This window comes from Drosophila virilis, chromosome 5 (assembly GCF_030788295.1).
Source record: "Drosophila virilis strain 15010-1051.87 chromosome 5, Dvir_AGI_RSII-ME, whole genome shotgun sequence".
Taxonomy (NCBI): Eukaryota; Metazoa; Arthropoda; class Insecta; order Diptera; family Drosophilidae; genus Drosophila; species Drosophila virilis.
This window is the reverse complement of record NC_091547.1, coordinates 11446330-11473285: the sequence shown is the minus strand read 5'-3', so window position 1 is coordinate 11473285 and position 26956 is coordinate 11446330. Positions and strand designations below refer to the sequence as shown.

Sequence of the window (26956 nt, the reverse complement as noted above, 5' to 3'; positions counted from 1 at the left end):
AGTATTTTCTTTGGTATTTTTTTTACCACCAAGTCTGGCAACACTAGCTAAGCAGAATGTTCGCAGAAATTACAAGGAGTTCATATATTGCTTTCTCACGTGTACTAGGTAGGCGTTCATTCCGGCCAATTTGTGCAGTGTCAGAAGTAACATTTAGCCGCAGTTATAGGCAATTACATATCCAGAGTCTACGGAAAACAAACTTAAAAATGCCGCTGTACGAAACAATTGCAAAAGGCGCCATAAACTCGCCCAACTACAGCCTATATTTCAGTAAGTATGCAAAAAGGAGCGCAAAAATGCCGCTCCTTAGGTAATTAAGCCCAAATAAAATAAAAACATAGCAGCCAACTATTGAAATAAACAATTATGCAACAAGTTGCTGTTAATTAAAAGAAAGAAAAAAACAAAAAAAAACGCTGCTTTATCAGCAATTCGCGCGCGGCCGGCGCAAGCTTTGCCGGTGACACCGGACAAGGTGAATCGGTTGATGCCGAACGACCTGTGGACTTTAAAATTTAATGGAATTTTGATTATAAAACGGATATAGCATATCTTAATTTGAGTCATAAATTCAATATCCAGCTGCTGTTTGAAGAACTTGTCAACAGCGTGGCTACCTTTGCGCTCGCTGTTTTAATTAATCAAGCGTTTGCGTGCTCAGTTTTTCGGACGCAAATAAATTACAACTGCTAATTGCTATTTGAATATTATTTGCTGTAGAAAACAACTGCGGCAATGTCATTTCACCCATGCACGACATTCCATTGTACGCCAACGAGGAGAAGACCATCTACAACATGGTCGTCGAGGTGCCACGTTGGACGAACGCCAAAATGGAGGTAAATAGCATAATTATCGATAGATAATTTTGATAAACATTCGAATGGCGTGTTTTGAAATGCAATTTTAGATTAGCCTGAAGACGCCCTTGAATCCCATTAAGCAGGACATCAAGAAGGGTAAATTGCGTTTTGTGGCCAATTGTTTTCCCCACAAGGGCTACATCTGGAACTATGGCGCCCTGCCACAGACCTGGGAGAATCCCAATCACATTGAACCTTCCACTGGCTGCAAGGGCGACAATGATCCCATTGACGTTATCGAGATCGGGTATCGTGTGGCCAAACGCGGCGATGTGCTGCAGGTCAAGGTGCTGGGCGCCATCGCGCTCATCGATGAGGGCGAAACGGACTGGAAAATCATTGCAATCAATGTTAACGATCCGCTGGCCTCAAAGGTCAACGATGTTTCCGATGTAGATCAATATTTTCCGGGTCTGCTGCGTGCCACCGTCGAGTGGTTCAAGGTACTTCCTCATCGGACTTACATTCTATATATATTTATTTTCTTTTATTAATGCTATGCCTTCAATTTGGCCTAGATTTACAAAATACCCGATGGCAAGCCAGAGAATCAGTTTGCGTTTAATGGAGATGCCAAGAGCGCAGACTTTGCCACCTCCATCATTGCGGAGACGCACAAGTTCTGGCAAACCCTGATCAATCAGTCCAATGTGGGCACGCCGGAAATAGCTTGGTTTGTTTATATTTATCATATAACATAATATCATATCAAACTAATTGCATTTCTAGCCAAAATATAACCAATCGCCATTCGGAATTCGTAATTGGCAAAGAAGAGGCTGCCAAAATACTCGATGAAGCCCCAGATGGCGGCGAGGTCGAGGAAGTGGTCGACACAGGTAAGGTTTACTATGTTCCCGCTAAGCTTTAATACACGCCAAATCAAACACAGCACAAAATTGGATTCCAAATTCCAATTCTGCATGCTATACTAACCCAAAGACAAATCAAATCGACACAAACCAAAACCAAATGTCCTGCTGTAAATATTGCTTTAGATCTATGCACACTTTTGTAATTGGCTTTGCTTGTTTATTGTTTATTTATTGTTAAATGTAATTGTTAATAAATATTGTGTAATTTGTAAACAAATCTCTTCTATCTATTGTCTTACAGTCGACACTTGGCATTTCATACATCTCAAGTGAACCGCACGCGCGACTGGAATAGATTGCCCAAGATTTTCAATTGAATTCCAACACACTCGATGTAAAACTTGAAAAAAGAAAAACAACTCACATTTAAAAAATGAATAAAGCTCTAATGCAAGCCCAAAGTGCGGGCAAAAATTGGTACAACTTCTTCACTTGAAATATACAGTTTTTATTTATATTTTACGACTAGATCCAAAACAAGTTTAAATTAATTAGGGTACATATAATGTAATATCGAAATATGCTGTGTGGTAATTATGTGTGTGTTTTGTGGATTTCTTCGCGCAATGCAATTAGAATTAGAACGTAAACGTAACAAATTAACTTAATTGCTTAAAGGATAGGCAAAAAATTTACAAAATATCATATATGTAAGGTATTTGTATGTGTAGCAAAAAAAAAAAAAACAAATTATTTATCTTTATATACATCAGACATTTTTTCGTTTCCATTTCTTTTGTTTGCTTTGTCCTTTGCTTGAACCAAAAAAAAAAAATAATAAAATAAAAATAAAAGAAGATACATAATTCTGGCGTGATACATATACATATATATATATATATAAAGAGAGTTGAATAACTAAACTTAAATCGGGGCTCCCTAAAGCGAAAACAATTGTACAAAACCTTCTAAGCAAGAAGAAAAACAGACATGAAGAAATGTTACACTGTCATATATATGTATATATATATTTACTTGAGTATGTTTATTATTTATGTATTATTATGCATTATATATTCATTATGTTCATTTTCACTTAAGAGTAATTCGCGTATTTTCGGTGATTAATTTAACTCGTGTGCTTGTTCTCTTGTATTTGTCGGTAGTACGTGTGTGTGTGTGTGTGAAAGAGAGTATATAATATATGTAGGGATAACTCGTATTATGCGTTTAGCTATGGCTCTATGCCGCCTTCAAGTCAAGCCCGTCCGTCCGTTTACTTGCGTCCCAGGGTATCGCGCCATTCGTTGTACTTGTCCATTTCCTCGTGCAGCTGCAGCGCCTCGACGCAGGCATTGAAGAACGGCGATCCGAAGCAGTCTTGCCTGTTTTATGGAATTGCAAAGAAATCCAAGCATTACAATATGATCAGTAAAAGTGCGAAGGGGTTTTTATTTGAGGCGCCCCGCCCCGCTCACACAGTGTGGAGCCAAAAGACAAAAAATCTGTTTTGTTTGTGCCCGTTCAAAAAACATTGTTGGCCGCTCGTCCATGGTGAAAAATTCAAAATGGCAATTGCACTTGACAAAACAAATGGCAAAAATCAAAAACGTAAAAATATATATATACATATATATAAAAAAAATTAGAAATTTCAAACTGAAAACGTACCACAAAATAAAAACGGTAAGCGCGCGTTTTTAGTCGCGCCGGAAACGCGCCAAGCATCTACGTCAGCTGCTGCACTTGTTGCGAACGCTCTCTGCTCTCGCGCTCTTTGCCTTTTCGCTCTCACGTTGTGCGCTCTCTTTTTGCGCTCTCCCTGGTCAGTGTCGCATTCTAATTTCATTTATCACAATTTTGGATGCCCTCAAATAGCCAGCGATTGTTTTGTTCATTATTTAACATAAATATTAATAATTTTTTTTTCTTCTTTTTTTTTTTTTTTTCAACTACATTTCGAATGCAGTTTTGTTTTTTCTGTTCGCTTTTGCGTGTTTTTACCAAAGGTTTTTTTGTTTTGTTTGTGTTTTGCACAAATTGCGTTATAGGCTTAAATATTTTTATGTATTCGTGGATATATAATTTTTCTTTTTTTTTTTTGTTTTCTTTTCTTTTTGCCAACAAATTTTACGCTAATTATGTTTTAAAACTTTACAAAATAGCACAAAAATCTAATACATTTGCAAAATACTTTCGGTCTTGTGTGTGCGTGTGTTTGTGTGTGTGTGTGTGTGTGTGTGTGTGTTTGTGTCTGTGAATAGCTTTTGTTTTGTTTTCTCTTTTTTCAGTATTTTTATCCTTTTTTTGTCTGCCCTTTGATGTAAATGCTGCTTGGAATACGCGATATATTTTTGTTTTATAGTTTTTTTTTATGTTTTGTTTTCTTCTTCTTTTTGTTTTTGTTTTTTAAATACAATATAAAAAATAATAATTATACATTAAATAAGTATATTAAAAACAATGGATCTTTTATTTTACATACATAACGCAATAATAAACAAGCTAAGAATACTTAGAAATAAATACTTCTTCGGCTACGGGGTACGCTGTCATGGTACTGAGAGGTAGACCCCCACCCTCCCTGATACCGTACTTTCGCCCGTTTTTCCCCCCTTGCGTGCGTGTGTGTGCTTGCTCACTCGCACTCGTTCCCGTACATACATACATATACCCCTGCCCCCCGCGGCCCCCCCACATATGTTCCCGTGTCCCTCACTTACAACAAACGCATAACGTTTCAATAAATTAATTAAAATAATTCGTTTTTTAAAAAACACATATAGTAAAAACTGTAAGGCATACAGTAATAAATAAGTACGAATTAAATTTGGGCGTTAAACATTTAATTTGTTGTTCTGCTTGTTGTTGTTGTCGTTGTTGTTGTTGTTATTGTTATAGTTGTTCTTGCTGCTGTTTCTGTTGTTGATTGTGTGGTTCAAGTTCCGAGCCGAGCCGAGCCGAACCGAACCGAAACGAAACGAAACGAACCGAAACGAACCATATGCGAACTGGAATCTCTTGAACTTGTTCTTCCATTTCGTTGTGTGTATCGCGTGAGTGTGTGTGCCTGTGTGCGTGTCGCTGCGTGTGGCTGCGTGTGTAACTGCGGATAGGTGGATGTCTGTGTCTGTGTGCGTGTGCGTGTGCGTGTGCGTGTGCGTGCGTGTGAGTGGCTTCTGGTGGTATTCGGTGGTGGTTCTAACCAACCACTTCGAGTTATGTAACCGGCGCCATGTTGAATGATATGGGCGAGCCATTTACTACTTTTATAAAATGTTGTAAATTTGTTATTTCTTCTGTTGGTGTTAAAAGCACTTTAACGCATTCGCCAAACCATTTGGAATCAAAGCAGTCTTTCCTAAAATGCACACAGAAAGAAAACAAACAAACGTACAAATCAAATAATACAAAATCAAGAAAGTTTCAAATAAATCATATCAAATCAAATCAAATCGAAGCACACAAGTTAACAAATTAGAAATTAAGTAGAAAATCAATGTATAAGACATCTAATATTTATAGACAACGGGCTTGTGAAAGGGATAGGGCGAGCCATTGATAACTTTTAGATAATGCTGCAGCTGTACAATCTCTTCATCATCGATGAGCAGCACTTTAAGGCATTCTCCGAAGGTTTGATGGGCGAAACAATTGGCCCTGCAGCAAATAGACAGAAAGAAGATACAGCTAGCATAGATTGATAGACAGATAGATAGATAGATAGATAGATGGATAGATAGTTGGAGAGAATGTACAAGAGAAAACTAGAAAACAGCTAGATACATAGATTTGTTTTTAGAAATATAATAGTTTCCTGTGTTTTTTTTTTGTTTTGGTATAACTATGTCAGGGTCATATTTTTTAAGAAAAGTATTCTTGTTTTTTTTTTTTTGCGATTTGGCGCCTTGAATTGCTTTCAAATTGTTGTTGGACCCTGTCGTTGAGGTTAAGGAAGAGTGGATAGGAAATGTAGGAATAGGGTATCTCAATTGCTAGACGAATTTGCTTGGATTTGGTTAGTCAGTGGGCGTTGGCTTAGCTGATCGCAAACACTTACTTGCATAGTCGATGTATACTCGTCTCACGGAACAATTGGTAACAGTCCTCACAGATGCGATCCAGGCGAAAGAACATCGTCTTGTTGAAGATGCCCTTGCATTCCAGATCAAAGAAATTGCTGCGCTTCGATAAATTGTGATTGTGTGGCAACGCTGTGAATATGGGTATCAAGACAAGAAACAGCACCACCGAGATCTTTATGTTGCGGGAACACATCTGCAAAAAAGAAAACAAAACAAAACAAATCAAAATTTATAATTAACAAACACACGAGTTTAAATATAAGAATAAAAGAAATCTCTGGTTTTTTATTTTTTTATTTCTACACTTAAACTAGATTTCGTAGTCGCTGCAACCTGAAGTTGAACTCTGCCAGCGCTATACTTACGCTCTGATCTGATAATGCTCAAGTAGCCGAGTACCGGAAATAGTTTAAAAATAGCACAATTTACTGTCTGGCCCGGCTATTAATAGCCCGTGTCGGTACACTTAAGTTCTGCTTTGGTTAGCGTGCGGCAGCTAACCGCTTACTGGGTAAATGGATATGGGCCAAGCTGAACCTTGAAACCGCAAAAGGGCCCGTGGACTGGCAGGCGGGGCACGACGCTTTGGACGTCGGCCATGGGTAATCAAAGCGAAAGGGGGGGGAGAGTGCGAGTACTTGTAGATCGTAAATCGTAGACCAGAGGCAACTATAAATAGAGCCTGTCTGCAACTGCAAAGTGTGTGCTAAAAATAAAATGAATTTCGTGTTGATCTTGCTTTATCTGTTGCCCATCTGCATTCGGCGTCTGCATAAAGGTGTCCACACACACACACACACACGCTCTCTCTCTCTCTATAAATAAAACGCGCAATTTCAATGTTTATTGCATTATTTGCAAATCTGTCGACTTGGCTAATTTACGAGTCCAACTGGGCTCAAAGGCGAGCCGCAGTCCAACAACAAATTGCATGGTCACACCTAAGCACACACACACACACATACGCACACACATATGCATATAAATAAATGCATGCGTGTGTGCGCCATCAGACAGGCCCCCAAAAAAATATAAATTAAATTAAATTAATAACAATTGTCGCTGCATTTGCATATTTTTATCAATTTGCATGGCCCGCTTCAATTTCAATTACGTTCGGCGTCGACATACATTCCACATTCCAAGCTATTGAATAATTTAATTAAAATTGTAAATTTTTCCATTGCGCTTCGTTTTTGCATGTGCGCCAATTGGTTTTGCTTTAAGCCCAAAAAAAAAAAAAACGACAACAACAACAACAAAATACTGAAAATGCGGCGTGTGTGAAAATTTCGCGTGCTTGTCAGCTTACGTGTGTCTGTGTGTGCATGTGTGTGTGTGTGTGTGTGTGTTTGTGAAAAATGAATGAAAATTCAAAGCAGACACAGCGTCGCTATTTGGCATAACAACAAAAACATGTGAACAATTTGTTGAAATATTTCATCGAATTTTCGTCTTTGGCTTCTTTATGAGCATTTTCTATATGCTCTCTCGCTCTCTCTCTCTCTCTCTCTCTCTCTCTCTGTGTGTGTGTTTATTGAAATTGATTTTTTATTGGCTTGTTGATGCCTTCAATTAAGTTGAGCGCATTTTTGTTGTTGTCGCATTTGATTTATGGCCAAATGTCTATGGCTAGCTGCAAAGTAGAAAAGTTCATCAATCAGTTTTGCCAAATGTTCTGCCGTATGCTGTTGCCATTAAAATCGAGCTCAGTGCGCAACTCAACAGTTGGCCAAAAAAAAAAAAGTTAGTTATAGTATATTATAGTATATATTATTTTTGGGCTTATTTAGATGTAGTATAATTAGCAGCTGCCGCACGACACGTGAGTGCCATTAAAATACTAAATAAAATACGGGCACATAAATAATTGACGTAACATTGCAGAGTGTTGGAAAAAAGTGCAAGTTTTCAATGATGGCGCCACTTCGTTTTCGTTTAATGGTCTACGGCCAGGCTTTACACTTAACATTGCCGTCGAGGAGTGTTAACAGCAGCTGGCGCTGTCTCGCGTTACCCACACGACGACCTCTGCTTGCGCTAATTGGATTCGAATTGCACGATTTATGGGCATCAAGCGGAGAGTTCGAGAACGAGTTCGAGTTCGATGCATTTATTTTTAACACTTTGGGCCGGCCGCATAAATTGCATAATCGATACGGGCATAAAGTAACAGCCCGTAACAGAGCAACAGCTGTAGCTGTAGCTTTAGCTCTAACAGCAGCTGTTAGCTGTAAATGTGTGCGTGTTGCCGATGGCGTCATCGTTGTCCACCAAACAGGAGCCAACGAACGGGAACGGGAACGGGAACCGATTGGCCATATATAGAGAACGATCGATGGATCGATCGATCGATTTATCGTCATCGTCATCGCTGGCAATTTGTTTGCATTGTGCTTTGATTAGCTGCCAATTGATTTTATTTGTCGGCCTGCCGCTTTGTATCAATTTAAATAACTGTCTGTCATACATACAAGTAGACGCATTATAAAACAAAAACTGATCGCCAATACACAAATATATATTTATATATATATATATATATATATAACTGAATCATTGGCGCGAGTCGCGCACGCCACGCAATTCGCCATGCTCCATGCTCAAGTCCATTTGCCAGATTGTAAACTATTCAACTTTGATTTTGTGTGTGTAGAAGCTGCCGCCTGCTGCCAGGCGACATTGAATGAAGTCATGAGCCAAAAATAATGACAAACAGCAATTATAACGAATTTTGTATTCTTTTGTGCGCAATAGTTTTAAGAATTTCATGCCCCTCTCACCTCTTCCCGCTGGGTGAGACGGTGGCATTTATATTAGAGATAAACATTTAAGCAAATATCCACCTGTCTGTGTGTGTGGGCCTTATCGGGGCGCCTAAATTTGGCCTGGAATGCGCCCTGTTATCGCCGCAATTAACTGTTATTATATGGATTTTTTACTGTGAATTGACAATGAGTGACAATGAAATGCCTGAAAAACAAGCGCGTGCATTGTACATGCAGGTTGCATCAATACTTATACATTTTTATATTTGTGGCAGGTGCCACAACTTAACGCTTGGCTACGCAAGCGTGCTACGACATTTGTTGCCATTAACTGTTAAGCTAGCCAGACAATTGTGCTGTTAATTGTGCTGTTAATTTGCATTTACATTTAGCCAATTACAGCGCAATGAGTTCTGTTAAAAGTTTGCTGTTAAGCTTATCCTTATGCTGTTAAAGACTGAAAGAGCTGCTACTGGAATATCTAAGAAACAAATACAGCCAAGGCACGCAAACATTTAATGTTTGCGAGCAACAGTTAAAACAACCCACCCAAGTTGTTAAAACAGCTCTCGAGACTGCATGGTACCATGGCCACAACAAAAACGAAAAACAAAAAAAAACATAAACACAGAGACATGGCGAGACTGCTTGGTACCAAATAAACTGGCACAGCGAATTGTTGGCAGTTGCAAGCTGTTGTTGTTGCTGTTGCTGTTGTTGCTGTTGTTGCTGCTGCTGCTGCTGCTGTTGGCCGTTGCGCCTGCGGTAAACGGTGCTGTTAATTGACTAGACATGCGGCATTTGCATTTCGCTGCAACTGGACACCGCTTGTAGCAGGCGCATTTTAATATGCAATTTAATATGCATTAAGTTCTGTTTGGCATCAAATTAATAGCTCAGCTCAGCAGCAGCAGCAGCAGCAGCCGTAGCAGCAGCTCATTTGCAAAATGGCGGCAGGTGGTGTCGGCGTCTGTTTGTGAATGTTGCGCGCTCGTTTAACAGCGCTAGGAATAGGATGAGCATGCATATGTATGTTAACTGTGTGTGTGAGTGTGTGCGTGTATTAATTTCGCTCACTTTGGCTGCTGCCTGCTGCTTTTGATGCGTTTTTCTATGGCTTCCAGCTGCGCTGACGTCGCCGTCGCCGTCGCTGTGACGTTCAAGCTGCATGACGCGCATCAATTGGCTGCTGAATTGCTGTTGTTGTTGTTGATCTCTCTGGATTGATCGTGTGCCTCGTGCGCGTATTGTATCCAATTAGTATTTATTAAGATTAATAGTTGCACGTTTCGTAATAGATCGTAAAAAAATATATATATCTCTGGCAACACACAACTATTTCACTCTCTCTTCCTCTCTCTCTCTCCCACTCCTCTGTGTGTGTGTGTGTGTGTGTTTGAGTATTTTATCAAGTTGTTTGCTTTTTCACTTGTTTTCTTCGTTTTTTGGTCGCTTTCGTCAATGTTTAAACAGTGTTGAAAATCATGTGCAAACAACAGCTAACAGCAACCTGTGTATTATTATTATTGTACACATAACAATAAGAGCGAGCAGTGTTAGCAAATGCCAAACAAAACACCCGCGCGAGCAATCCACTTTGTTGGCAACAAAAATAAAACTGAAGATCGCAAAACTGTTGAGGTTGCCAGACAACAACTGCTGCTGTTGCTGCTGCTGCCGCTGCTGCTGGTGTTGTCTTTTTCTTATCAGCACACACACACACACACACACACACACAGACGTGCACACATTTGTGAGAGGCAGCGACGACAGCGAGTCTGGCGCTGTTGAGAAGGCAAACGCAGCCAACCGCACCGAACCGAAGCCAACCCGCCAGCCAACTTAAGCATGCAACTGTCTGTGTGTGTGTGTGATCGCACACACACTTACACAGACTCATTATAAATGCAGCGTGGAACAGCGAGGCGTATACGTGATATGCATTATAAAATAAAACACTGGACGCTTATCATTCGAGCCAAATCAAGCCGAAAGCCGTTAAGAAACGACCACGTTTATCTTCTTATTATTATAAGCGTTTTATTTTATTATTTTTTATATTTTGTTTTTGGAATTGTGTCCTGCTTGATCTTTGCCTGGCGGCGAAAACGTTGACGTTTACCGCATATGAATATGCATTTACGTGCCGCAAAAACTAGTTGAGAATTTTTGCTTGTTGCTGTAAATTGTTTTGCCCCAGAGAAAGACTTTGCGCACAAATTGAATAACTGTGTTTTCTTGTTCTATTTATCATCTGATATCGATTTCATTTTTAGATATTCTAAACTATATTTAAAATTAAATTATTCGTATGGGCCAATTTCAGCTTTTAGTTAACAATTTTAAACTATTTTCAAGTTGAAAGAAGAAAATGTAAGATTAATTTCTTGCTTTCTTAAGCCGTAAGCCTCATAGAATGAATACTGAATTCTGATATTTTTAAGAATATATCTAAATACGCAAGGAATTCTTAGTCTTAGCTTAAACTTTCAATCAAATATGAATTTTAGCTGGTCTCTTAGTTTAATTGCAGCTTTGAGACAAGCTACAAATAACGCAACTGTACAATTGCTAATTGTTCCAGTTTTATACACATTGCGCATACGCCGCGTTTGACTTTGAACTGGCATGATAATAGATCTAATAGATGGGCTGATTTTAGATTCGATTGGTAAGAGTCGAGCGAGGCATTCACTGGCCAGCCGAGTCCGGCGTCAGTTACAGCTTTGCCAGCCAGTTAGGCGACCGTTCGACACACACACACACACACACACACACACACGGCAGACACACACACAGACATACACAGTCAATGTATTTTATTTTTTTGCTATATACGACAATTGGCATTTTATTAGTTTAATTGAAAGCAAAACAATTTAGCATGCATGGAGAACCGAAAAACTGGTTTTGACTCGTTTTTCAAATGCCCCGTAAAAAAAAATAAAAATAAAATAAAAACAGACGAATGCGAAATGGAATGAATACAAATACGTATACGAAATACAAGTTTCGAGTAGTTTGCAGCGCAGAGAAGCGTGTCACAGGTTTCACTGTACCACAGCAAATGCATATACATTGATATACATACAAATATACATATTGATACCAATATATATATGTATATATATATAAATTAAACAAGTCCATTGAGGAAATTATTTGCGTGAGTATTTCGGGCTGCGGCCGCTGATTGTGCCAATTTTCATTATTGCTGCTGTTTGCTCAAAGCTCGCATAAATCACATAATTAAGCTTTAGCGATCGTTTATATTGATATTGAATTTTGTGCATTTGAATTGAAATTCATAAATTTTCGAACCGCACTCGTTAAGCATTAAGGCCCTCTATATAGGCCCATTAGGCGTACAGCTGTTAACTCAACAGTAAGGAATTTATTTTTGGGCATACGGAATAAGACGTAAGCTGATTAAGTGGCCAGGTGATGACAGCGATATCGAAATGCAAAATCAATGCAAATTATATGGCGATGGCAAACAAGGAGCTCAGATTAAGAGTCTGTTAAGCCGCAGATTTCTTTTAACATAACATAACAGAGGATCTCTGTTCGGGTGCCTGTTAAGCTGCACATTTATCCTAACATACTGTAAAGCAGCAGATGATCTCTGATTGAGTGGCTGTTAAGCTGCACAATTAGCTTAACATAACAGAGGATCTCTGTTTGCGTGGCTGTTCACATGCTGTAAATGTTCAGTTAACAGTGCTGTCATTTGTACGACACTGTTAATTGGAATTCTTTAAAGTGTTATTATTAAATTGATTTCTTCTGGCAACTTACAACACTGCCCCACAAAAACCATTCACACAAAAAACAAACACACACACACACACACACACACCCACACAAGTTGGCTTGCAATCAAAAATGGCGACCTATATTTTAAATAGCAAATAGAAAATGCCACAAATGCTCGATATCAATTTATTTAAGCACACACACATGTGTGTGTGTGTGTTTAACATTTGTATTGCTTGTACATGCTGTCAGGCAACGGAAACGGGAAGTGAGTCACGGCTACAAAGTGCACACACACACACACACACACACGTTCGCCAAAGCAATTATAATAAACGGCCATTGAACGTGTGAACCAGAAGAATTAACAAGAAACAAACAAATAATGCGTCAAATGCACAAGATTTGTGTGTACTCTAAGAATGCGAGAAATGCCAAACACACACACACACACACACACACACGCACACACACACACAATTAAAATCAATTCACATTTCGATTGAATGCAATAAAAAGATTCATGAGAATTTTTGTTTTACTTTAAATATACATATTTTTTTGTGCTTGGCTTGCAGCTAAAGTCTTTGGCCCCATTAGGTGTTGTGTGTGTGTGTGTGTAAAAGCGTGGACGAGATAATGATCTGATAATATGATAACGTGATAATGTATTTTTTAAATAAATACACATATATATAAATATATGTGCATATGTGAGCAGAGCTTGACTTACAAAGGCCTGAATTCAGCTGCGATTAAAGACAAAGTGATCTTAAGCTTAGAAAACAAATGAATTTATTTAGACAACAATCAATTTATTATAATTGATTATTTTTTATATAGTTATAGTTATGGGTATTAGATTAACTACAACCGATTCCTTGTGGAATAGCAATATAGCATACTTTTGGGCTGTTGGCCTGCTTTTTTTAATAGCTGGAGTTGTTCGTCATCAGAGCTTTTACTGTACTTCAATCCAGTTCTCTCGTAGTTGGATCTAAAGTATATTTTGTGCTTGAAAGCATTCGGAAATAAATCAACAAACATTTCAACATTTTTGAAAGCTCTATCATTCGTTTCAATATTAGGTAATTACAGGGTATCTGTTATAGGGAAATTCCCATTTTCCAGCAGTTCTGCAAAAGGAATTGTCTTACACTTCTTCTGGCTGGTTATATTCAATGCATACGTCAAGTATATCAATATTCAGCTTATTACAGGGTATTAATTACGCAAAGCAGAAACGTTTTACTTATACTTCTTTTGCCATAGTTTTGTATACCCTTCGACTAGCTCTTTTGGACTGCTCTACTCAAAATATTCAACTCCTACGTTAAGCATATCAAGAGCCAGTTAATTACAGGGTATCAGCAGTAATTCAGTGTATTTGCTACGGCCAAGGACGGAAGAAATGTGTGACGCCGGAGCGTCAAGTGCGGCTATAAAAGGCCAAAACTTGCACCGTTCAAGAGGGGAGGGGGGGGCTCGCGGTGTCGCGCCGTGTTTGACGTCAACTAAAGTTGGAAAAATTATAAAAAAAAAAAGAAACGGCAAAACTGCAAAACTGCAAACTGCAAACTAGTTTGCCAGCCGATTACATGACATAAAATCAATCATTAACATTTGTAAATTGTGTGCGACTTATTTGGTAACCCGTCGTCGTTGTTGTTGTTGTTGTTGTTGCTGGCTAAGACTAGAGAGGGGGGGGAGAGACAGGCCACAGCTTGTTGACGTTGTTCAGTTGGATTTATAATGGCAAAAGTAACAATTAATAATTTATGCCCCGAACCCATTGAAATAGTTTGAAAAAGGGTAAAATGGCTGCTGATATAATCAAGTCCAACTGCAAGTCGAGCATTTCCGCTTGGCGAAACAAGAACAAGAACAGAATATATAATTGCATTTTCTCAATCTAAGCTAAAAATCGATTCTCAGTTTTGTTCAAATAAACCAATCTTGAACCTCTGCTATATTAAAGAGAGATTAAAAGTATTTCACTTTTAAGGTGTAAATAGATTCTCAGTTTTGTTCAGATAAACCAAACTTGAACTGTAATTTCTGGCATATCAAAGACGGCTTAGAACTATTTAACTATTTAACTATATTTGCGCAGGTAGAGCTTAACGCTTTAGTATATTCAACTCTTGTATGCCCTATTAAAGCTCTGCAAGTTACAAAAAGATCGGACAATGAGTACCGAGTTTTAGAAGCAGAATGAATATGGCATATCTCTAGATGGATAGATGGGCTGGCCGTTTGAGTCTAGGGTATTTGCTAGTCGGGCACTGTCGAATAGAGCACTCTGTGCAGTTATTGTTGCCGTTTTCGGTTTCGCCTGTGACAGGCCCCCCTTTTTGACTGTTTTAATGGCACTTTTGTCAATTGATTGTTAATATTTTTTATGGGCTCATATTACAACATTTCATTTGCCAGCCTGACATAAGAACGCGTTCAGCTTTTACGACGCACAGCAGCAGCAGCAGCAATAATAACAATAAAAAATAAAAATAAAAATCAGTTAATTGCTTCATTGGCAGCATAAATACGTATGGCTGGCTATAGATATAGTTGATATAGTTGATATATGGCCATTAAAGGCCAATTTAATGCGCAGACACACACACACACACGCCATAAAAATAATGTTGCTGGCAATGGCAGAAAAGCAGAAAAGCAGAAAATAGATATATAGAAAAATTTATAGCAAAAATAAGAAACTGTTGCATCAGCCAATTTGAAAATGATTTGATCTGGCCATGATAACAATTAAATAATTATTACACAGCGAGAAATTGAGTTAAAATAGCCTCGAACTCTGTGTTTGGCTTAATCCAAGATCAAGAAGTCTTAAAAGAAGTAAAACCTGAATTATTCTAGAATCTTATTTAAGAAAAATCACTTCTCGCAGCAAATATCTTATGCATAATTATGCTAAATTAGAGAATTAATTACACAGCGCGAAAAGTGGATGTGCTTAAATTAAGCTCAAATAGGCTCGAGCTCTGAGTTTGGCTTAATCGAAGATCAAGATGTCTTAAAAGAAGTAAAACCTGAATTATTCTAGAATCTAATTTAAGAAAATTCACTTCTTGCAGCAAATATCTTTTTTATAATTATGCCAAATTAGAGAATTAAATAAGAATTAAGGCGCTTGAATCAAGCATTGTTGAACTTGATTTAAGCATATTTGCCAACGCCACAAAGTTAGTTACTTTTTCTCGCTGTGTAGCCATGCGCCCAGACATTGAGTCACGGATATGTGCGTCAGATTATAAAGATAAGTACTGAGCAGATAAGCCCAGAGCTAATTGAAACTGACTAAACGAAGTGTCAAGTGCGAAGAGCATGTGAGCTTATAATATTATACTTAGTTATAGAGAGCCATAAAATGGGCTGTTGCCAATGCCAAATCAAATCGAATATGTAAAATCATTTCGCTGTGCGCATTATCGGGGCATTGAACTGTAAAATAAGTCTGTCAGAGGCTGCAGCTGGCAGATGTTCTATATGGTATATATGGAGTAGGTATATATATATATATATATATAGGATGCGAGTACTTATAATAATATGGAAAACATATGCATATTGTCTTTTGATATATGGCATGTTTCTTCTTCTTGCTGGCGATTTTCAATTGGCAACATCAAAGCGTGCCAGTCGCATTTGTATCTGTGTATCTGTGTATCTTTGTATCTTTTTCTGCCACACATTAACCTCAGAGTGCGGCCGCTGCTAACCATCAGAGTCCACTTGATTGCCGTCGGCTTTTTGAAGCGCCTGCCACAACTTCATTATCGTGTTGCAAACACACACACACACACACACACACACACACACACATACATATAAGCAGCCTGTGGAGGATCATTTGAGTGCGGCACAATTGCTTTTCAATTAGGCTAAGGCGACGGAGAAGGCGGCGCGTGCCTTCACAAGAATCCGGCTAAACGAAGCAAGATTTATCGCCGAATTCAATTAGGGTTGGGTTCTCTGGTATAAAATACAAAAAAAAAAAAAAAGGAATCCAAGCCCGGCGACGTGCAAGGTCAGTCGCAGTTACAGGAAGAAAAAAATAAATAAAATGCAGATAACATTTGCTTGCGAGCTGCTTATTTGCGCAAGTCTTAAACAATTCTTAGAACAAGGTGTGTCAGATCAAAATGCCACGCTTTAGCCATATATAAAAGTTATATATATTTCACAGGAAGCAGAAAAGTGCATTGCTTGAATCATAGGAAAAGCAATTTAAGTAAGAAATAGTTTATTACAAAATATAAATATCTTTCAAAGGAAAAAAACCAACCACAAGCAAATATATGAAAACCTATTTATCAACATGAAGCGAAGCCAAACAACAAGGTTGCGGGTTCAAACCCTAGATTCTAGTGCCTGCAAGTTGTAGCCCAACAGTGGAAGATAGCTTGATCTTATCTCGATAATCTCTCGCGAAAGTTATCGATAACCGCGGATCGATTGTTCGATAACCAATGAAGTAAATCGAACCCGTAGAACGATAAAGAGTTTAAAAACGCAAAAAGTAACTCTGCGGAAATTGCGCAAAAGTATCTTTCATCAATTGGTTTGATTCATGCGCACTTTAATTTGAGCATTTGCCGCAGTTCAATAACAATTTCAATCAGCCGCAACATCATCAACAGCAGCATCAGCATCAGCTTGCAACATCATCATTACGTTGGCCTTTTCAAGTTCATTAACATGTGCCCCAGGCACACAGCGAGACCAAAGATCGAGTTGTGGAGCCTTCAATGAAAATCTCTTGTTGCTCTTTCACGCGCTGAACTTGAAAAAAAAGTGCATTTTTTATACTTATGTATAAAGTTCTGGGATGCAGAATAATTCTTGGAACAGCATGTTGTGCAAATTAAACAAGTAATTCATTTAACCCCCCTCCCATACCATATTGAACCCCATCCACCCCCCTCAGACAACTCCCACAAGCACGTTTGATACTCACATTTAGTGACAGCTTCTTCATGGTTTTTAGTGACAGCTTCGATTTGATGTTAATTTTTTTTCTGCTTTTTCTGTTGTTGTTAAACTAACAATAAAATGTTTGTAAATTTGTTTGGCTGTTAATTAGTTGCTTTAAGTACTTGTGTTTGCTGTTTATTTAAGTACTTGTAACACAGTTTGTTCCTTTTTTTTTTACCGTTTGTGGTTTGATTTATTATTTTCGTTTCGTTAAGTTTTGTTTTTTTTTTTTGTTTTTTGTATTGTTTTAAGTTGACTTGCCGCAGCTTTTGTTTGTTTGGGATCTTATAAGTTTTTCTAAAAATAAATATTATGGCCATTATTATTATTATCAGATTTGCGGTTGCTGTTGTTGTGATCGCCCGATCGTCTGACAGCTGTCAAACTGATTAATCACAAATCGTTTGCATTTACATTTACAGTTGCCTATTTTTTTTTTTTTACAGCTTTTTAGCTAATAACAGTGCAAATCATTAATCAAAATGTTATCGGCAGCTTTCGCTGTTAGTTAACTGTGAGAGTTTGTGCAATTGTGAATGCGCTCTGCCCTTCCAATGCGCATTCCAAATACGCATTGCTGGAATTTGTTATGCTCGTATGATCGCTGTCATTTATTATTATTAATGTGCGTGCGTGTGTGTGTGTGCAGCACTGCCTGCGCTCTGTGCTGGCATAGTGTGCGTAAACGTCGACGTCAACGCCATTGATTAAAATCATTTATATGCATTGAGCGCTTTAACGGCTGGACTGCAGCCGCCGCCGCCGCCGTCGCAGCAGCAGCAAGAGCACGGAAAGAGAGCGCGAGGGCTGGCTGGGCGCATGCACATGGCTGCTTTTGCTGCTTGCTCTTTGCTGCTGCTGCTGCTGCTGCTGCTGCTGCGACTGTTGTTGTTGTTGTTGTTGGTTATTGCTGATGTTGATTTATTTAGCCGGTCCGATCGCTTCGCTCGCTGCATTTAAAATGTCGGAAGTGTTTGTGTGCAAAAAATAAATACAAATGCAAGTGTGCGTGTGTGTGTATGTGTGTGTATGTGTTGTGTGCTTAAGCATAATATATATATTTCCTGTTGCAAGCGCGCATTTGTGTGGCAACAACAACAACGCGAATGGAACGCGCATATTGGCAAAACGCGCCAACAATTTTGATTTCTAGGAAACGCGCTCCGGATAAAAAAAAAAATAAAATAAAAATAATAAACTGAATGCCCGTCCATTCTCGCGTTGTCCCTATGCCCGGCCCGGCTTGCCTGTTCCCTTTTACCAGTCGCCGCTTTTTTCACGCACCAATAAGAACTTATGACATCATCGCCCAATAAAATATCAACGAAAGTTGTCTTCCCTGTGTGTGTGTGTTGGTGTGTGTGTGTGTGTGTGTGTGTGTGTGTTGGTGTTGTTGGCGCACCCTCTCATGGCAACAGAGCCAAAAAGAAAAGAAATAATGTCAAAAATGTACAACAACAGCGACAGCGACAGCGGCCGCACAGGGAAACGTGGCTCAAAGATGCAGCGTCAGCGTCGTCTGTGTGGCCTGTGTGCGGCAAGGTGGCAGCATAATGCGAAAAACAACAAGAAAAAAAAATGAAAAAACAAAAGAAACGAAAACAACAACAACGACAATTTGTGCCGGTCGGCATTGATTTGGTTATGGATATCGATGAGAGATGACGACACAACTGACAAGATGCTCGAGGCGCAGGCGCAAGGGCCGTGGCACAGCAGGTAGTCCCCTTTTAAATACAGCACACACACACACACACACACACAGGCAGAGAGAGAGAGCGCGACCTGCGCGCACAGATTAAAACGTCGCGATAAGCAGCAATTGGTATTTTGGTATTTTGTTAAATTCGAATTTGGTATTTTTGTTCAGTTACAGTTAAAGAGCCTGTTTATCCCAGTTTAACATTTCATAATGCAACAACAGCAACAGCAACAACAACAACAACAAGAGCAATCATGATAATAATAATAATAATCGTAACAATAATTATTCGCGCGGTACTTTTCCACCATTCACGCAAGACATCAACTTTATTTTGGTTTATTTTATGACTTAATTTTGTTTTTTTAATATTTCGTTAATTGCGGCCCAAAAGTTGAACCTGCATCGAGCTGTGTTTTGTTTTGTTATTTAACGTAACAATTTTTCAAATGTTTATTTCACCTTTTTTTTTAAGACTCTTTTAAATTGCACGTGTTTTTTATTAATTAATAACAATTTTGTTTTGTTTTATTTTTTTTTTTTTATTTTTGCACTAAATATGTTAAAAATTTGAAGTGACACTTGTTTGCTTGCACTTGTTGCCTTTCGTTGTAATACGTGTATTGGCTGCGTGCTTACATGATCTTTGAAAACAGAAAAATATCTCGATATCTATGCTACAAGTTGTCTCTCGGAAAACGACCTGCTCGCCACGCTGTTCAGATTGAAACTGTTGCACTCGGCAATCCGGTTTTGTTTTTTATACTAAACTTGTGAGAAACTCTGAGAGCGACCCTCTTACCTCTGCAACATTGTTTGGCTGCTGAATGTTGACTGTTGTCTGTTGGCTGTTGTGTGTGTGTTTGCCTGCATGTTAACTTAACACGAATGCCTTATTGATTTTCTGCGCCTCTTGGGCACATGTTGCGCGCGCGCGCTTCTGTGCAAAAGGTTGCAGCCGAATGTTGCTGAGTCAACAGTGTGCTGTTAACGCGCTGTTAAGTGCTCTTTCTCTGTGACTCACGCTCTCGCCCGCTCTTCGCTTTGTGATGTGTGCGTGTTTTCTTAATTCTCTTCGGACCACTTGTTGCTGCCGGCATAAGGTGCAACTGTAACTGTTGCCTTCTCGCTCGCTGAGGATCTGTTCTGTTCCCCCAGGTATCTGACGTAATTAATTGCTAATCGATGCAATAATTGCAACATATAATTGCCACAAAACTACAAACTGTGCGTTCTATTGTTATACCCTATAAATCAAAACATGCTGAGGGTTAGCTTATTTTGAATGTGCTAACACAACTATAATGTTTGGGAAAATTGTTGTCAAATTCCTTTAAACTAATGTACATTTGAAACTAACATTGCATACTATTAGGCTGTTATGTGCCTGGAATGTTCTCTCAGTTTACAGGGTATCCATGCAATCTAGCACACGCTCCGCTGCTGACACATGACAATCTAATTGGGAATGTGAGGGAAATTTTGTAAAACAATTGAAACTCTCCAATGGAAAGTGCCAATGGAATAGTTCAGGTTCCCAATTGCATTTAGTAACCGGAAAAGCTGCATGCAAAGTTCACAAAATTAAAAATAACTCACAATCGTGTTGTGAGTGGGCACTGTGTTAATTTCCATTTAATTGGGCATATAATAAGCAGCCAAAAATAGCAGATCGCCCTCTCGTGTCCCGCCCCCCTTCAAGCAGAGAATTGTATACTAAAGCGAGCAGCAGGTGGGCGTGTTTGAATCGTCATGCGAATATAAAAAATATATATATAAAAATAATATATGCCGCATGTTTACGATTACGTTCCAGCAATTAAACTAATTAAATCATCATTCGATATAATTATTGTGAATAAGCCAACCGAGGGCAATTAATGCATGAGTTAAGATTAGTTTATTGGCTAGCTTCAATCGATTGATTTATTACTCATTCGAGAGAGGAGACTCTATGACGTCCATACACTCCAATTATGGCATTATAATTTCCAGTTTGCCCAAATACATATTTATATTGTTCGCAGAAAAGTGGAAAAAAGAGAAACACAAGTCCAAAGTTTCCTAGAATTTCGAAAAATTAATCAAATTCAAGTAGGAAAACTTCGCTGGAATATTCTCATTTGTACCTAAAAAAAAAGTCCCGAATAAAAGCTAGAGAAACAGACTGAAATTAAATCAGGTTCTTAAGGCAATTTTCGCTGGAATGTTCTCATTTGTACCTAAAAAGTCCTAACTGAAAGCTAGCTTTAAAATAGGACAGTTTCGCTGGAATATTCTTATGTGTACCTAAAAAAGTCCCAAATATGAGCTAGCTTTTAAATAGGACATTTTTCACTGGGATAATCTCATGTGTACCTAAAAAAGTCCCAAATAAAAGCTAGAGGAACAGACTGAAATTGAATCAGGCTCTTAAATAGGAAATTTTTGCTGGGATATTCTCAGGTGTACCTAAAAAAGCCCCGAATAAAAGCTAGAAGAACAGACTGACATTGAATCAATTTTAATTCCTTGGCAAAAATAGCTAAATCAAAAGAAAAAACACAAAATTACGGTAAAATCGAATTTAAAAAAAAGTTCTCATGCTCATAAATTGAATACGCACACAGACACAGACGCGCATTACTTGCAAAACGGAACCGGAAATTACGGTAAACAACACTTTTGCGTCTGCGTGCGTGTGTGCTCGAATGTGTGCGTGTGTGTGTATGTGTATGTGTGTGTTGCGGCAAAGAAGCCGAAAAATTCGTTATTGAAATGAAATGAAACCAAATATATGCCAGCTCACGGGCATAACCCGTACAAAAACCCGTACGTACGCTCAACAAACAATTGACCTTGTAACCATTTCTTTACAACAGCAACAAAACCCCCAAAAATGTTTAAATTTGTAAATAAGCGACTGGGAAAGTGGACACAGCGTTGGGGCGAGGGGTGGGAATGGGATATCAATGTTATTAACCTCAAACTGGGCCACACAAACGGCAAACAAACAAAAGTTGAACTTGCGAAGCGAATGGAAATGCAAAAACGCCGCAAAAAGGGTGAGATAAAAGTTAATAAACTGACAAACAAATATGCAAATATGCACAACAAACAGGCGAAGATCGAATTCGAAGTCGAATTCGAAGGGTCGCTTACCTTAGGCGCTTGTTTCGGGTTCGATGCGAGTTTCTCTGCTGCTGCTGCTGCTGCTGCTGCTGCTCTTTGGCTTGTGGCAAAGTTTTGTTGCATACAAATTTGGTCGAGTTTTTTGTTTGTTTTGTTTTTGGTTTTGTTTTTTTTTTTTTTAGCTAGTTGTTATCTTTGCTCTGTTTTAAACTTGACGCTGGGGCGTTTCTCTGGCGCTTGAGTTTATCGCCATTTTGTGTGGATTTTTGTTAGATCTTTGTGTGCGTTGCGTTGATACGGCCTAGGCGGCATAGATGGGCGTGGCCAGGCGAAATGACACAGCACAAAAAAGCAACACGAACAACTTGCGCCGTTTCTCTGGCTGATTTGGTTCTTTCACGTTTTCGTTTTCGTTTTCGATTTGGGTTTTTTCTTTTTCTTTTTATTTTTGTTTGGTATTTTTGTTCCACACGCGATCACTCTCACTGCTGTTGCTGCTCTCCTCTCTCGGTGCGTGGCAGAACTGACGATAATCACCAGAGGCGGCAATCACAATCGTTATCGTTCACAATGATGCCGACGCGCAATGAATGAATGTAAATTGTTGTTTGTTTGTTTGTTTGACGTGCGGTTTCTGCTGCTGCTGCTGCCGCCGCTGCTGCGATTGCGAAGCTGATCTACACACACACGCACGCAAAGAAGGAGAAACACTGGGTTAACTTGCTCTCTCTCACACACACTGGCTGTGTGACTGTGTGTAACATTCGCACGCAATGCGAGTGGTTGGCGCGTTTAGTGACATTCAGTGCCAGGGCATCGAAATTGCTTTACATATGCACGCACGCACACACACACACACACACGAACACATAGACACAGATGAACACTCACAGGCAAACATACGTACATATGCATATGTATCTTTGTAAATATATTTCCACATAATTGATACGCGGCGTATATCGAAGCTGTCGCCCCTGGACAAGGGCCGCACAATTCTCACGTTGTCACTGATAATTCACAATTGACTCTGTACCACATGCAGTTGTAGTTGTACACACGCATACATACATACATATGTATATTCAAATATATATATAATAATATACATATATGCACATATATTTTTAAGTAGCCAAAGTATATCTGCAATGGACGCAAAAACAAATACCTTTGTTGGCTTATATAGAAATGGGTATATACATATGTATGTATACCTATATCTAGCTATATGCCAAGGCGACGCGCCATATCGAAAAAAAAAGCAAAAAAACACTACAAAATTCTCATTTTTCTTATATTTTTTTATGTCGAAAGCAAAATTGTCAAGCCACATGAGCAACGAAAGCAGACTAAATGCAAAAAATGAATTGACAAAATGTTGGACTGGCTGTGGGGGACTGAGCAGCGAGCACTGAGCACTGAGCACTGGAACACGGACGATCGTGCGGATATACACACACACATACACACTTACAGGCGCACATACATGCAAGCATATGCGGCAATGTTGCCCGAGTTGAGTGTCTGTCTGCGGCCCCAATACAACGCCGCCCCCCTTTTAAGCTCACTGATAACTGCGTGCGTGTGTGTGTGTGCCCAACTTTGGTCAATGCATTGGCACAGAGGCATGGCAACACTGGCCAGTCAGAGGCTGCCAACTAAAGCAGTGAACGAGTCTGGAGCGAGTCCCCCTTCAAGCTACGCCACTGCTTAAGTCACACACACACAAATGCACGAATTGAAATTGAAATTGAAGCATGTAACTGTAATTCACTCGACTCACCAAAATAAAACGCGTCACGAGCATAAATGAGCAAGGAAATGTTTAGTGTGACCATGCACGACTATGAGATGCCACTTACAATGTGAAATCTTATAAACTAATTTTAAAAATCTACCATAATAAACGATATTAACATATGCAATAACTGGAACTTTTAATTAGGTAATTTTATGGTGCAGCATATTTTCAGCTAGTTGAGGAGCGTAAAGAGAATTTTTTAGTATATTTAAAAGAATGCTTTGTAAAATATTACACTCGTATAAATCGAAATTTTCTAATTCCCAAAAGTAGGCTTTATATTGAACATTTCGACTAGATTTGAAGAGTTTTTGAACTACCTAAAGGGGTGTATATCCCTAGCGATATTATAGCTTTAACTTTTCCTAGCAGCTATGTAGGGTATACAGAAGTTGGGCTGCTGTTAGTGTAAGAAGTGTCTTTCCAGGCGTTCTTGCAGCGCCGCCACCTTCAGTTGACGACGCCGTGGCTTGTCGCGAAGCATGTAAAAGCGTGTAAAATAAAATATATGTTAAAAAAAATTAAAAAAAAAAAAAAATAGTTTGAGCTGCGTCGCATATTATTGCCCATTTCCGTTTTTGGGGCGGCAACGCGACAGCCCCGGACTTAAATATAACCGTAACCAAAGCCATCTAGCTATATATACATACATATAAATTAAACGCCTGTTTACAATTAGATTTACGCTAGCGCTTTGCCCTGCGGTTCGTATATTTTGTTAGTAATACATGTAAATCATCTATGGTGGGCACCTCACCTCACCTGTGTGTGTGTGTGTGTGTGTGTGCACATCACGTATACGTCAGCGTGTCAACAAACTTGTAATGTAGCACAAGTATGATTCAATAAACCGAGATACGGTCAGACGTGTTGTCTGAGCTTCTGTCAATCGGACGCCGATTGCAGAATGTTGCAATACTTGAGAGGCGTATAAAATTATAAGAAATATGAATATATCTATATCTATTTCTATAAGCATTGAGATATTAGCATAATCCCGTTGCATTTACAAGAAATCTTCAATTAACGATTGAATTGATTACGCAATTGGCTAACCGAATGCAACACTTGCTATTGCACGTGCCCCCCTTCCTCCGCTTCCCCCCTTGCAGTTGCATGGATTGCGGTAGGGCGGCTGTGCGTCCACGCTGACAGTTAATTGGCCGTATTTTCTTGAGATATATGGACAGACGTTGACTAAATGAGCGTCGCACACGCAAATTATAAATACTTAGCAGGCACAAAGTAAGAAAATGCCAAACACAAACTCAAGAGAGTGAGAGAGAGAGAGAGAGAGAGAGAGAGTGGGCAGCGACAGACCCCAGCAAAGGTCGCCAGGCACTAAAGTATCTGTATCTAAATTCGTGACTCTGTCTCGTGATGGGCACTTAAGCCAACAAACCAGATTAAACTGCTGCCATTTAAGAAAGCCAGATTCTTATTTTAGTGGGCAGCCGATGCGATCTTTCACTGCACTAAAAAATATGGCAAAGCTTAAATTAATAAATAAAATTTAGTATATCCTAACATTAGCTGTCTACTCTGGCCACACTATTTCGAGCCAAGCTTTCCATTGTGAACTGCCGTTATGCACACATTGTACTTGCACACTCTAACTATTTCCATTTCCATTTTCCACTTCCATTTGCATTTTCATTTCGATTGCAATTATAGATCGGCTTGTTGGCATTTGAATCAAACCCGTTTTTGGTGCATGCTGCAAATGGAAACTGCGCGTCTAAAAATAGCTGGGCTTAGCTCAAAGATTACCCAAGTGCCGATCGCATATTATTATACCCTAGCCCAGTGTGCATGCGCAGAAAGGGTATAATAGTTCCTCCTGTTTTAGGAACTGGCCAGACTTGAATTTATAAACTAGCTCTTGCCAGTGCACGAAAAGATCAACTTTATTGCAAAACATCGATTAATCGCCTCGTTTCTATGACATCGATAAGTATCGATATATATCGAAAGTGCATTCTTAAAGCTAGAGCTTTGATTATTTGATAACGGACGTCTAGTATTTTAACAACAACAGCGTATCTTCTAATCGGGCATACCCGAATCGAGCACTCTTAGTTGTTTTTCAAATGTGGTTTACAGATCTGATTCGCACTCACCATTTTGTAAGCCTTTGACTGGGTTTATTTTTCTTTTAACTGACTGCTGTCTGTGGCCAAAACTCCGCCGGGTTCTGCAAACTGTGCCAAAATGTTTGCGAAACTTCTGGCCCAGCCGCTTATATAGTCCCCTTTACAAGCCAACAGTGGTGTTGGAGGGGAGGGGGTGGGGAGTGGTTGTTGCGGTCTTCTTTTTGCATAAAACGCGGCTGCTGAAGCTGATTACAAAGCGCCCTCAAGACAACTGTATAAATTAGATACATCTCTCTGTCTCTCTGTGTGTGTGCGTGTGTGTGTGTGTGTGTGTGTGCGTCTGTCATATGATTATGATTATGACTATGATTACGGTTATGTGGCACGTTGATTAGAATGCGCGCTTATCACTTGTTGCCGCTGTGTTTTAATGCTCATGGCAACTATTTTGTTCTTCTTCATCTCAATGCAATTGGCCGGACGATGACAGCTTCAGGCACAAAGGATGTCATTAGTTCAATAGCGTCAGCAAGGACGATTCATTATGCACATCGATATGCGCTTATTGAAAGGCGCGTAGGATGTGCCATCGATAGCCTTTCACTTTCCAAGCAGCGGGTTATCCGACAGAGATGCTCAGCTTAGCGGGAAACAAGCTAAATCAGCCAGCTGTAACTGTAACTAGCTGCTAAAGGATAGATAAACTCAATTTTGGCACTGATCCGGCAGTTGAAGTTGATTAACAATTTTTAATAATCGACTTTATTACTTAATTTGTAATTATTATACCCTGAACCCATTAAAAATGGGTATAAGGGTATATTGTAAAAAAAAGTTATATGCAACTGCGCAATTGAATACAGCAGCATCTTTAAGAATTTCTGTACCAAAATCGACAAAATGGCAAGGGGTTACATCACGTTTTTTTTCAAAATCGAGGTCGGTGCGAAAATCGAAAGAA

General features: G+C 39.1%; 2 protein-coding genes across 9 annotated transcripts; one reads left to right on the top strand and one right to left on the bottom strand.

Annotated features, from left to right (window-relative positions):
* The first annotated feature begins 41 nt into the window (after positions 1–41).
* On the top strand, positions 42–2179 carry Nurf-38 (Inorganic pyrophosphatase Nurf-38). Its single transcript, XM_032435697.1, has 6 exons — positions 42–273; positions 724–842; positions 914–1309; positions 1385–1539; positions 1596–1705; positions 1983–2179. The coding sequence occupies exons 1-6, from the start codon at positions 57–59 to the stop codon at positions 2012–2014; spliced, it is 1029 nt and encodes a 342-aa protein (XP_032291588.1). The 5' UTR covers positions 42–56; the 3' UTR covers positions 2015–2179.
* ITP (ion transport peptide) lies at positions 2005–26103 on the bottom strand. Of its 8 annotated transcripts, none has more exons than XM_032435700.2 (4): positions 19627–19726; positions 17269–17582; positions 5742–5959; positions 5167–5341 (listed from the first exon to the last, which is right to left on the bottom strand). In XM_032435700.2, the coding sequence occupies exons 2-4, from the start codon at positions 17287–17289 to the stop codon at positions 5194–5196; spliced, it is 387 nt and encodes a 128-aa protein (XP_032291591.1). In that variant the 5' UTR covers positions 17290–17582; positions 19627–19726; the 3' UTR covers positions 5167–5193. The 8 variants fall into 8 exon arrangements, with proteins under 8 accessions (XP_015029224.1, XP_015029228.1, XP_032291590.1 ...); XM_070209563.1 differs by having other exon boundaries at positions 19450–19723; XM_015173738.3 differs by lacking the exons at positions 5167–5341; positions 17269–17582; positions 19627–19726 and adding exons at positions 2005–3066; positions 9612–10112.
* Positions 26104–26956: the final 853 nt, after the last annotated feature.

Coding starts and splice junctions, on each gene's coding strand:
- Nurf-38 (XM_032435697.1), top strand. CDS start 57: ATGTTCGCAGAAATTACAAGGAGTTCATATATTGCTTTCTCACGTGTA. Junction 274..723: donor CAACTACAGCCTATATTTCA/GTAAGTATGCAA, acceptor TATTTGCTGTAG/AAAACAACTGCGGCAATGTC. Junction 843..913: donor GGACGAACGCCAAAATGGAG/GTAAATAGCATA, acceptor ATGCAATTTTAG/ATTAGCCTGAAGACGCCCTT.
- ITP (XM_032435698.2), bottom strand. CDS start 9,713: ATGCGCGTCATGCAGCTTGAACGTCACAGCGACGGCGACGGCGACGTC. Junction 5,960..9,611: donor AGCAGCAGGCAGCAGCCAAA/GTGAGCGAAATT, acceptor TCTTTTTTGCAG/ATGTGTTCCCGCAACATAAA. Junction 5,342..5,741: donor AGTATACATCGACTATGCAA/GTAAGTGTTTGC, acceptor TATTTGCTGCAG/GGCCAATTGTTTCGCCCATC.